This window comes from Anser cygnoides, chromosome 5 (assembly GCF_040182565.1).
Source record: "Anser cygnoides isolate HZ-2024a breed goose chromosome 5, Taihu_goose_T2T_genome, whole genome shotgun sequence".
NCBI classification, from domain to species: domain Eukaryota; kingdom Metazoa; phylum Chordata; class Aves; order Anseriformes; family Anatidae; genus Anser; species Anser cygnoides.
Window position 1 is genome coordinate 6,554,608 of NC_089877.1, and position 13,022 is coordinate 6,567,629.

Consider the following 13,022-nt stretch of genomic DNA (forward strand, 5'->3'; position numbering starts at 1 on the left):
CTCTATCTTGTGCTCAGACCTCCCTATCTGTGAGAAAAAATGCTTTGGATAGTGATAAGATGGGAAGCGTGCTTTGGGACAGCAGCCCACATAGCTATAATGACCTCTTGCAAGGTTAAACACTCAAAATTGAGGAAATTCCAAACTGCAGGTTGCTCTGGAAACTCTGGGTAAGGAATGAGTGAACAATCCCTCACACGTGCAATAACCATTCAAGTTGCCATGATTTTCGTATGCATTTAAAACTCATACGAGGCTGCATTGGAGGAGTTATGCAAGGTCTTAAGAAGAAGGCTACAACACATGTAAAACCCTTACAAAATACAGTCTTCAACAACGGTAACAATCAGAAAAGAAAGACCAGAGATTGTTGGTGAGAAAAATTACAGATTGAATAAGTGAACTGTGAACTGCTACATTTTTTAAAAGGTTTAAAAGATTTAAAATTGTTATGTTATTGCTGACAACAGCTAAGAGATTACCTAACTAGCTTTTCCAAATTCTTGTATCTGAAGCTAAATGCCAGCACCTAACAAGCTATAAAAACTGTTATAAAATGAAGATAAATATTTAACTACAAATTATAAATACTAAGTATTTTTTATTTTATTTTATTATTATTATTTTTCTCTTTAATTTTCAGGATGATTAAAGGTCACCATTTTTAACCCTCTCCTCTCCCCCCATCTCAATGCATATTTTTACAGAGCTGTTAATGATAATGTTAATGATATGAATCTATATATTTATCAATGACCTGATTTCAAGTCATGCATTATTTCATTTTCTTTTTAATACCTCTATATGTTTTATCCATAAACATTTTCTAGCTAATGGTTTCAAAAAGCTATTATAGTATCTTATATAGTACACTCTCACAAATGCTCACCTTAATTAATACCCAGCAGCAACAAGAAAAACAAATGCTGTAGATATATTATCTCTTTTGTTCAGAAAAAAAGCCTAGATTGATTGAATGTGAACAGAAAGGCAAATGGAAAGACAAAAATCATAATTGAAGCACAGCTTATTAACACAATTACAATTTATTTAAAAAATGAGGTAACCACTACAGCTGTTGCTCCAATCTATAAGGAAAGAAATTGCTCATTATTTCAATTACCCTGTTTCTGTCATCATTACTTCATCTACAGTTTGTGTCAAGTCAGTGCTTGAAATTCTACAAAAATCCATGTAGTACGTTATAAAGAGTTATACAGCTTTACTACAGAAAATAAACTTTGAATTTAAAAATACTGTGAACCTTGAATAGGACGGAAGTGATAAAAAATAAAAAACAGCTGGTAGTATACAAATTGAAAAGGAAAAAGTATGGGCTCTTCTCTATTCACTCTACACAATCACAAGAGGCTTGTACTGCCTATCAGTTACATGTCATCCAGCATGTATTTCAAATAAGACACCTCCCCAGCACACACCACAAAAAAAAAAAAAAAAAAAAAAAAGGTGATTAAGTGCTCTCTGTCTGGTCTGGACAATTTCAAATCCTTATGAAGCAGAACAGAGAATTCTATCTTCTTCCCCTAAAGTGCCGTGAAACTAGCCCTTACGTTCTGAATGAATATTGTGACGACGTGTCTGATTTTTCACGCTAAAGCATCAGGTCATTAGGAAATCTTTTGATTTCCTAGTATTTATGTAGGAGCTCAGTAAAAACCTTGTTCTACAAAACCTAAAATGCACACAAAGGAGTTCAAACAGGGCTATTAGTATTTTTTTTTTTTCCATTCCTGCATTTTGACTCCATTTTCTGATCACCTAATTAGAGCTCATTTGGTAATCCAACACATCCAGTAACATAGCATATCTATATTATTTTCATAGTCAAATTATGATGGGTCAGAACAGCAAGAAAAACACACCAGCCACATTACCAACGAACAAAGTAAAAGCAAGCAAGCAAGCAAAGAAAAATGACATAATAAACACGTCCTTCTTCACATTCTGGCAAGCAGATCTCCTAAGGAAAATATATTAAACCAGAATAAAAGTCTTGTTCATCTCTTCAGCATAATTTCCCCTTACGGCCTTTTATGTTATTAATTTATTTATTTTTCTCGTCAGGGGTATGTGAAACAGTTGAGTTTATAGTACACAGTGAAGGTGATGACAGTGTGAGTGTACTGCCCCTACAGACAAGGTAATTTAAACACACATACTTCTTAGATATTGACATACTTTTTAATTACTTAGGTTTGTTAATCTTTCAGTACTAACACTGAAATATCAGTACACACTCGTGATAATACATTTAACTTTCTCATCATTTTTCATTAAGTAATAATTGCAGGAGCTCTGGTTAAAAGGAAATAATAATTACACTGATTAGTTGCTGATTTTCAAGAGATTCTGGAGCTACAGCAGACTATAATACTATGACAGAAATTTTTAGATCTTAAATTTGTGGTCATTGTTCACAAAAGAAAATAATGAATTTCTAAATTGCTGACAGAGAGAAGCATTTTGACAAACTAAAAGAAAGACTGTTTTAATTAATTAAAATTCATTGAAAAGAAAAACTAAGCAAAATCCTATAGAGAAGCACATTTTAATGGATGGGGTACAAGTGGAAGTAAAGAGAAAGTTAATAACTTCGACAAACCACAGCAGGAGGCAATGTCATAGGTATGAACCTCGAGTAAAGAATATGTAGGCTGATCTGACATATGGGTACTTTAGAGAAAGCATCTGTTTGGAGCGCAAGTCATTCTGGCTAATGGATAAGTCATGTTCATTGACAATTACATTAGTCCTTTTTGCTGTTTTAGCCAAATAAGGCTAATTATTTAGCATGCGTAATTTATATAGCTATGAGGGTGGGTTATCAGTAAAGAGGTACTGAAGCATAAAAGACTTGGGAACACTGACTTATCTGTCAAATTTGATCAAGCCCAGTGAAATTTAATTTGTTAATCTTGCTTGACAATCCTACCCTCATGCACTCTGAACACTAATACATTTTGTATTGCACTGAGATGCACAATCTACAGTGAGACTTTTTATTTCCATTAACCAGAATCATGTATTGGGTATGTTAACATTTGGAGAAAAGGACGTTGCTTTTACAATTAGAAAGGCTAAAAGTAGGACTGTAAATCTGTAAATATTCGTATTATGCATATGAATGCCTAGTTCTTACCTCAACGTATTAGAACGTGGTTCTTGTCCTTTATAACTACAGCTAATATAATAACTTAGGATTGCTTTTCTAATTAAACAGAGAATGCTGTTCTTTGCTTATGTGTGTATACACCAACAAACGTGTGTAAACATACAAACACACCCCTACTCAAACTAAAAAAATGAACCAATTACAGTTACGTATCTCTGGACTTCTCACTTCTCTGCAGTAGTGATTAATGCTCGTTTTATGCCTGCTTTCCGAGGCCAAGAGGAGTACAGTTCTTCCTAGTATCCACTCAGGCCTCATCCCAAAGGAAGCCTATTTTTCAGCACCTACATGTTTCCAGCAGTCATGAAATTTAGTCTTAGTCTTTGAATTCAATGCTGCCTCAGGATATCCATGGAATCTGTATATAGTGAGCTGAAATAGCTCTGAACAGTTGATTTCTGCTGTTCCCAGGCTAGTCTAAGAGCAGCTACATTTGCGCAGATAACTCGTCCAATACTTGCACAGTATGGTATATATAAATCTTCAGTTAGAAAACTCTGTGTCCATGTTTGTTTTATGACAGTCCTCCTTCTGAAGGAGTTTCCTACCCTATTTCTCCTCTCACCGTACAGGACAAGAGAACATTCCTGTTTTGCAGTCCCTCCACAGATTGCATACAGAAGCCTAGTGGATTCAATTAGAAAGAATCAAACTTGAATAATAACTATGTTCCTCAATATGAGACAAATTGGAATAATCAGCAGTATCCAAGTATAAGCTCCAGCAGATACATTTGGACCCTCAATCATACCAGAATACGCAAGAAGCAGTTCTGGAGCACACAGAACATTAACTAGAAGAGAATGACCAGAAATATTTTAAGTTATTATAAGTTATTCTGTCTTAAAATTATTTTTCTATTTCTAGTAATGGAAAATAATAAATAAATGAGGCAAACAACTCTCCAAACAATTTGAGCTTTTCCTTTATGTTACAACTAAAATAAGTAAAGGAACAAAACAATATTTTTTATTGGTATGGGTAGATATAATTCTGAAATCATATGGGAAGTATTCAGTTAACATTGATGAAACTTGACAGAATGCACTGCCTGGGAAATATCCTGATGCTTTCCCCATTAGATATCTTTATGTAAGCCTGTTTTGCATATTATACAGTGGACATTAGAAGAAAAAAAAAAAAAAGAAGGAAGCAACTTGAAGTAATAAAGTCAACTCTCTTGAAGTTGCCAGTTTGCTTATGACCTATGCTGACACTGTGGAAACAAACTCTACATACTACTCTGTTTTGGAGCTTGGGCATCAACAACACTACAAAACAGCTGTGAACAGGATGTGCAATCCACTGAATAACACAGATTATTTCTTACATCATTTGCTCTGCTTCTCTCTATCAGTGTCTCCATAATCATGACTAAGTGAGGGGGGTAAAAGCAATGTTGTTGGGCAGCCTGGAACAATTTAATTCTACTGCTTATTTATCAAGATGAAACCCTAAAAAGATATGGCCATGAATGATCTGAAAAAGGAGAAGGGGAAAATAAAATGATAATAAAAAGTCAAGCCTGGCTCAATTATTATTCTTCCATCAAACTAAAAAAAAAAGAGAATTGTTTTTGTAAGGCAGTCGTATATTGTCATTTAATGAGTTACCTTTCCATACCATGGAAAAAATACCCAACACTAAACACCTGACTCCGAACTAACCTCACACGACCATTTTTCAGAGCTGCTACTCATGGAAATGCTACTAAATAGCAATGTTATCCTTTCAGTGGAAAAATATACAGCCTGTAATCCTAAAATACTTTTTGGAAGGGAATATGAAATGGCATCTTCAAGGCAAAACTGAAAGTTTTTCTAAACGAAATATAGCACTGCTCAAACAAACAAGGAGAGACCTGTTTATCGATTACATAGCCTCTTACTGCTCATAAGAGGAGATACTGGACAATTTGAGATATGTTGGAAGCACACGCTTGTACCACTGATTGATCTGATTGATGCAGATGAAAACCTAAGGCACAAGAAGTCTGAAAATCCCCAAAATCACATCAAGCTTTCTAACCTCTTTGTTCAAAAGAAAACACACCACAAAGCTCTGACAACTACTGGAAGAAGAGAAGTATCTAATCTGAAAGTCAATTTGAATGTGTCTATTTTTTTTTTCTCTTGGAAGATAAATGCTTTCTGAAGAAAATCTTTCTCTTCCAAGAAATAAGACAAGATAAATTTTTCTGAAGAATGGAATATATATGCATTGATGATATCAACAATGTTTGCTGGGCTATATTTAAATTATTACAGAAGTGAGAAAGCAAAATAAATACATAAAGATAAATCCAGGTGTATGAAGGTGATTTAGGAGCACAGGTTCCCTAGCATGATGAAAGGGCCATGGACCTCTATGTTGTCTTACCTCTTTTGAAGCATTAGCTAGTATCATAGCTACTGCAAACCTAGGGTTAAGAAATTATTTCAATTCTCCATTTTATGGACTATGGTTTGGGAGTTGCTTTTCTTGTTTGTTCTTTGTTTTTTCCTGTTCTCTGTTTACATATCTGAGGGATGTACAATGCTTCACTATCTGTTTGTGTTTTATAAGACAAGAGGTGAACAAATAAAATCCCAGATAACTTCTGCTTAAAACCTTGTTCGAATAAAGTTTTGAGGTCAGGAAAAAAAAGAAGGAAATACATTTCTAAATTTTCCTATTTGTCTGGAACTTGTTCCATTGGCATGAAAAGTTATTTGTGGAGTTATATCTATCACATATTCACATTTTTACAATTGTGCTCTATTTTCGTATTTCTGTGTATCTTAGCAGTCTTAACGCTTGCAAATTTAGAATAAAGTTTCATATGTGGAAAAGAATAATAAAAAATAAATCTAGAGATGTTTTAAACTAGAAATCGCAGACAGAGACTTCCTGCCTAATTATGGCTAGTCTGATGGTAATTTATGAAGCTTCATATTAGTCTCTGGACAGTAAATTTTACTAGAAGAGGAGGAAGAAGCCAGAACTGCAGCAACAAGAGGCTGATGTCATCTTCTTCAGCATTAGGCGAAAATAATGAAGGCACAGCATGGGTGTCACTATTTAAATTAAAAAGCTTTAGTAAATGCTTTCCCATTGTGCAAAAGTGAGATCATGGCCCTACCCAGATACTTCTTTTAGGAGTTCACACTGAACGGTGTGTGAGCACAAACCCCAAGGCTACTGAGTCCTAACCACAGAAAGATCTTCTCTTCTCGGATGCTGTAATGTTGAGACAAAATTTTTTTAATTGCCTTACCAGAACACCAGAAAACAGCAAATTCAGTCTTGCATCACCCTTTCTATTGGAAAGCTGTGTAAAAAGAAACTTCTAATTTGGCTCCTGGATATGAATGCTAACAGAACAAGTTATACATTCAAACTCATTAGGCCATGAAGGTAATTAATAGCTAAGCTATTTTATCCTTATACATTTAAACAAATAAAGAAAATCACATATTTTAAAAATACATAATTAGGAATATTTTTATGTGTGTGTAAAATAAAGATATATACTATACAGATAACTAGATACCTTGGTAAAAACTTCATATTTTACAACAGACACACAGAATTAAAAAACGAACAATATATATTATTTTACAGTGAACTAAATGACCAGGTATAGTTTGAATGTAAATTTTGAAATTAGTCATTGTAATTATTTTCCATGAAATTTCAACTCAATGGAATGTTACCACATGAATGAGGATTTAAGTTACCATATAGCACTAGAGCAAATTAAATCTCTCTTATTTCAATATTTACATGTCTGAGGTAGAATTATAGGCTTTCTTTATTTTACTTTTTCTTCACATAATTATTGATCCACAGAAAACTGTGTCACAGGGAAACTGACAAATTGAGAAAAATAATTAAAAAGTAAAAAATAAACAGGAAAATTGTAGGGGGGCGAAAGACAAGTGTGGTTAAATATCAAAATAATTTGGTGTAAAATAAAGCATTATTGTACCTGCAATGATGTCATCCATCTGTTCCAAAGCTGCTTCAAGCATATGACTAGCGTCAGAAGCCATGCTCTCCGATTTGCTCAGACTTTTACTCTTCCTACTGTAACGACAGATGAAAGCATGTGTATTATACTAAACCAGACCTAACAGAAAATATACTTCACTGTTTCATTCTATATTAAGCCATGCAAAGAGAAGTCCACGCTAACAAAAATACAGCCTTGCAATTAATATGAAAATTAAAAAAAAAAAAAGTTCCTGTTCTTGATAGATGACTTGGGATTTCTGAGGTTCTCATTTATCATTGACTCATTTTTTTCTTAAGATACTTTACTAACAAGGAAATGCAGATGAAAATGAAAACAAACAAATCTCAAATACTGGAAGCCTGAGATTTGCCTACCCCTCATTCTTAAGAATACTTATCTAAATTCAAAGTTCTGTGTATTTCAACCTTTTGCACTGTGAGCGAAAAGGAGGGTTGTCTAGGTTTCAGTGAAGGAATGAAACAGGGGCTTTTACTGTTCCTGGTGAAAAATCATAGTTAACCCATAAGCCAAACTCTGTAGCAGCTGGTTGTTGATTGCTGCCATATTAGTAAAGAGTGAAAGTATAAAAATATGTTGCTGCCTCAACCCCAACAGTAATGATATCTAATACGTTTTTCACTTCTGACCCCGAGTCCAGCAATTCTGAAATCATTTTTACTCCTCCTCTCCATAACCATATTATATCACTTCTTTCATGACCAAAATGCTCCAAGTATGAAATTTCTGAAGTTGCTGCCTCTTTAGAACAGGATTAAAGACATTCATTAACATCTGAGATCAAGGATAACAAACCAAATTTTCCAAAAATTAGAATCCCTTGTGACATTTCAAAGGGAAAAAGAATATACGCTGTCCGTTTCATCTCTGAAATAAGCTCCTTTTGCACATCACTTCATTGCTCAGGTATAAAACCAATGCCTGCAGGGCAATGAACAGGGATCTTGGGTATAATTTTTGCAGTGCTGTAACACACAACTCAGAATAACAACAAAGCCTTTAAAAGGTCACAGAATTTTGATTTCTCTTCCACAAACGTGCAGTTCATTCAGACATTTGTATGTCCCGATACAGTAAAGTTTTAAAACAGTGGTTCAAAACTGCTGTTTTTACACCTTTGTAGGCACCACAAAAGACATCTGTGTGACAATGGCCAGAGATGAAGTTGGTCATATGTTTGTGAGGCCAGTTATTCCAATACCACTGAAATTTCACTTATCTGTATTTATCATGTGATATGCCAAGAAATAGATTGTCACCTGTCTTTGGATTTAAAACAAAAGATAATTCACAGATATATTTGCATGGTGTTCATCTGGTGACAATTCAGACACTGGCCACCAACACCAATGACTGACGTAACTGGTAGCTAAACCATCTACATTTGCTCTCTCAGTTGGATGTTTCCTAAACACTAGAATGTAGAATTAGCAGCCAGAGAATAGAACCAGCTTTAAAATAAAAACATTCTTTTGTTGTTTCTCAGAACCATCAGATAAAAAAAAATCCCTAGAAGTATACTTAATGCTGAGTCCAAATTACTGCATCATAACAAATGATGAAACTCAGAAAAAAAAGACCAATGCAATGCAAAAAAAAAAAATAGTAACAAGTCAAAATTATTTGCTTCTTTTGCAAATTAAGAACCCTAAGATACAGGCTTTTCGTCATGGTGCTGGTGAAGAATACACAAAGATACAAAGAAAGCTAATTTATTAATAACCTCTTTGTTATCAGAGAGCTGTTTCTGCTACATCCACTCTGGTCAACATATACAATCATCATCTAAAGGGACAGCTGCAGGAATGAGAGCCTGAAACTAGTAGGCTCTAATTTCAGCTCTGCCATTTAGGCTGTCATAATGGCTAAGCCATTATTTACTTTCAGATCAAACAGATCTGAAGAGCAGTATGAGAATGCCATATCAGAAAATAAAGAAGAGGAAAAAAAGAAAAAAAAAAATCACCCACAACCTTTAGTGTCACCTAAGGCAAAGATTCATGCAAATAACAGGTTGGGTTTGCCTCTCCCTTTTTGTCAAAATAATAATTTAAGTATGAACAATGCTAAATGTACCTGAATTTCATCTGATCTTTAAAGCAACAGACCCAAATATTTCATTTAATGGTATTGGAAATAACACACATTATCCTCAGAATAATCTTGAAAGTCATTAAGTCACCTGATATAAACTTAAAATTTCACAATGCGTACATACAAAACTTTTAAAACACTCCCTCTCTTTCTGTTGCATCAATTTGTTGACTCTTTTAGATTTCCATCCTCTGTTATCATATTAATCTGCCAGCAGGTTAGCAGATTCACTAAAAATGTTAGAGATACCCAGTTCTCAACTGCAATAAGCCACTTTCCTTGCAGTATTTCTTCTAGTTCAAAGCATCCACAACATGGGTCACAATCATCTCAGTGAAAGGAAATCCACCTACGGAAAGCAGCTGCCCAAGAGGCACCCAGGCTGTCTTGCTGCTGGGGTGGATGTTGAAGAAAAGAGTCACTCCCTCAGAGATCTACGGCTGCCAGCTGTTTTTGTAAATCAGAACAGCAGACTGGCTCAAATCTGAAGGAAGAAAAAAGGGAAAAATACTGAAAGCATTACAGAGTTTCTATCACTAGGTTGCACTGAATGTTCTTATTTGTGCTGTAAGATATTGCTGTGCGCTTAAAGCTGCTAGAGCAATACATATTTATTATTAACAAGAAAGGCAGAACTACCACGTCTTCTAAACATCAAATAGTTTTTGACCACCTGCAGTGAAAAAACCACAGAAATCCCTGAAATATTACAAGCTTGAAATTTTACTTACAGAAAAAATTTCAACAAACACCTTGACAAACACGAAGTTTTGTTGAAAAATACCACCAGAACTGTCTTCTGTCTCCTCCCAACCTCCTCACTCCTCCTGTTTTCTCACCTGTATCCACAGTGTATTTGCTGCTTAACTGAATCAAGCTAGAGTAGAACCTGCTGATCAAACGATTTATTAAAAAAAGTAATGTGCTTTGCTCCAGAGTGATAATGTAATATTACTTGCTTGACATCTTTTTCTAGACAGACCTGTTGCTTGTGCTCCAGGCAAGTCTTATTTTCCCAGACACTCCCTCCTTGCAGTTTGACTGTTCTGAGCATTATTATGAAATAGCTTGTTAGATCTCATACGTCTTCAGTTACTGTTTCTGAACTAGCTCTGCAGAAGTACCTGCAATTGTGGATTCTATTGATTTTTATTATTGTTAAATATTGTTAAACAAGACACCTGTATCAATCCCAAAGCATGGTGAGGGCCTCAAATAGGATCCGTCTATTTGCAGGTATTTTAATTGTAATTCTTTTTACAGTTTTCACTCCTGAATGACATCAATGCATGCAAAACACCATGACTTATCTGCATATATAAATACATAAAAATTGAAAAATACCTTTTGTTCAGTCCTTAGCAAAGCTGAAAAAACTTCTCTAATAATACAGCAAAAGCTTTAATACTAGCAAGTTCTAACCGTCATAGTTTATTCGATTAACTTACATAGCAGTAAAACACAAAAACCAAGCTACTCACCTTTTCAGGTCCTTAAAAAGAATATTATTTACTTTTTCCCCTGATCAGTAAAAATTGCTAGCTATTAATAGCCAAAGTTTTACTGTTAAGCAGATGTAAGTCTAAATTATTATCATCCCTTCTAAGCCACACGCTCACAATAATTTAGAGCCCAGCCCACAGATAAAGATATTGCAATCCTGTTTGTTATAATTACCTAAGTAATAAGATCTTCCAGGAAGTGCAGAGCAAACTGGTCTGAATGCCCCAAACTTATTTTGCTCAGCTAGCTTTACCCTGTAAATCCCAATCTGAGATTTGCATTTCAAATAAGATGAAAAATCTCTGGTACAACTAACTTGTTTAGAGCCAATATCCCTTGCAAATTTCTTACCCCAGTTCCTGTATGCAAAACTACAGCTTACTGTGTCCAAAAAGAACATAATATTTAAAAGATATATTCACAATTATGAAAAGCCTTAATTAAATCTGATTTTTTCATGGCTGCCTTGAACCAGCAGCTGTTCAGACAATAGAATGTGAACATTTAGGCAACTCTTAAGTATGATGTTTTTCCAAGTTTGCTCCTGATAACGAAGTTGCCAATGTTATCAGTTATGGAGTGAGGTGAGGATTTTGCCAAGAACTCTTGAAATCCAGATCTTGACTTAATATCAATGCTTTGGGTAGCCTTCCAGTACCTCTTGCATTTAGAAGACATAGCTAATAATTAAATACCACCATATTTTTTCCCTGGGATGAATAAATACATGTTTGTAAACTGTTTCAATGATTCAAATTCAAATATCACATTGCTTTGTACTTAATGGCATAATGAAAGATCAAGTGGCTTGGCTAAGCCTCAGAAGTCCTCCACGCGTTTTTCAGCTGCAAGACTCCTGAGCTGGAATGAGCAAATGTGCAGTTTCCACCCGCGCCATTTCCCACCTTGCTTCTCCCCCAGCCACAGGCAGTCTGTAGCCACTTATCCTACAAACTTGCAATTGACGATTCATCTCTCCTACCTTGCTCAGGAGTTCTTATGACACCATCAAATGCAGAAGTCATAAACACATATCTGGATCCTGGCCTTCTAAAACCCAGCATGCTTTTCTAATTAAATTAATCTTTAGTCCTAAATAACCATCCACAGCTGCTGGGAATAGAAGAATTTCTGATGATCACTAGAATGACTGCCTAAGGAACACTACTTATACAGCATCCTCTGGGACTATCCACCCAGAAATCACGTTCATCTGATTATAGGTTAAATTTAATTTATATTTGTTAATATAGACACTACCTGCTCTATTTCTTCTTCATCTGCTTCATTGGAATAGGCGGAAGGGTAAATTGAACCCTTCCTTCATTTATTACCCTTTATGTGATAAATAAAAACAAGACTAAAGCTTTTTTTTTTTAATAGAATAACAAAAATGGGAAAGAATAAAGACTTTTTTTTTCAGCTAAAGAGTGTAAAGGGTCAGCCAAGGGGGTGGGGGTGTGGAGGGTGCAGGGGCAAAGCTCTAAGACAGAAATATAGATTTGCCAAACTTGCACAGAGACCTGAAACTGAACCATTCCAGGTCAGTGGTAGAAGAGAACTAGAACTAGGTAGAAGGAAGGTCTCTGTTCAACGTGCTGCTGGGTGTCCTTCAATGAAGGGACATACCTTGGCCAAGCATACTAGAGTAATACCTCCATGATAGAAATGAGCTAAGTTAGTTCATTAGGTAAATGTGCTAAACTAACTTAGGCAGGCAGGCACTGTAAAACCACCATGTTGTGTGCTGTTGAGAAAAGCTACGACAAGCAGTAAGAACTACACCAATTCTAAATGTATTATGCTAAATAATTAAATTTAAAGATATAAAGGGAACAAAACACTGCTAAATTTACTGCATTATGATTTAGCAAAGTCACAAGCCAAACGTCTGTTTTCAACAATAAACCCACTAAATTTGCTAATCAGAGCCTGAATTTAAACACTGTATCTAGTCGAAAGAAAAAACAACAACAACAAAAAAAGGAAAAAAGAACGCACACAAGTATCTTGTAAATGCTTCAGCTGATACTTTGTGATCCTTGGAGAACACAAATCACCTCACAGTACCTCCTCCACAGGACCCATGGATATTAAGTTACAGTTGCTATTGGTACCATAACTGAATTTCCTGACTCATGTTTGTGCAACGTCTCATCCTTACATATAAAAGCTGACGCTGACAGAATGGCATGTGCAAAGTGGGGTTTCTTCAGC

The 13,022-nt window shown here is 35.1% G+C and overlaps 1 protein-coding gene across 16 annotated transcripts in view; it reads right to left on the minus strand.

Moving 5' to 3' along the window:
• The window catches only part of PPFIBP2 (PPFIA binding protein 2), a 111,765-nt gene that overhangs the window by 80,256 nt on the left and 18,487 nt on the right, over positions 1-13,022 (minus strand). For 12 of the 16 annotated variants that reach the window (XM_048070044.2, XM_048070040.2, XM_048070043.2 and 9 more), the window contains exon 2: positions 7,164-7,261. In XM_048070044.2, coding sequence (XP_047926001.2) covers positions 7,164-7,261 — 98 coding nt within the window. Of the gene's footprint in view, positions 1-7,163; positions 7,262-9,655; positions 9,787-10,033; positions 10,053-13,022 lie in introns of those variants that run through there. The other 4 variants (XM_066997902.1, XM_066997903.1, XM_066997907.1 and 1 more) reach the window with 2 other exon arrangements.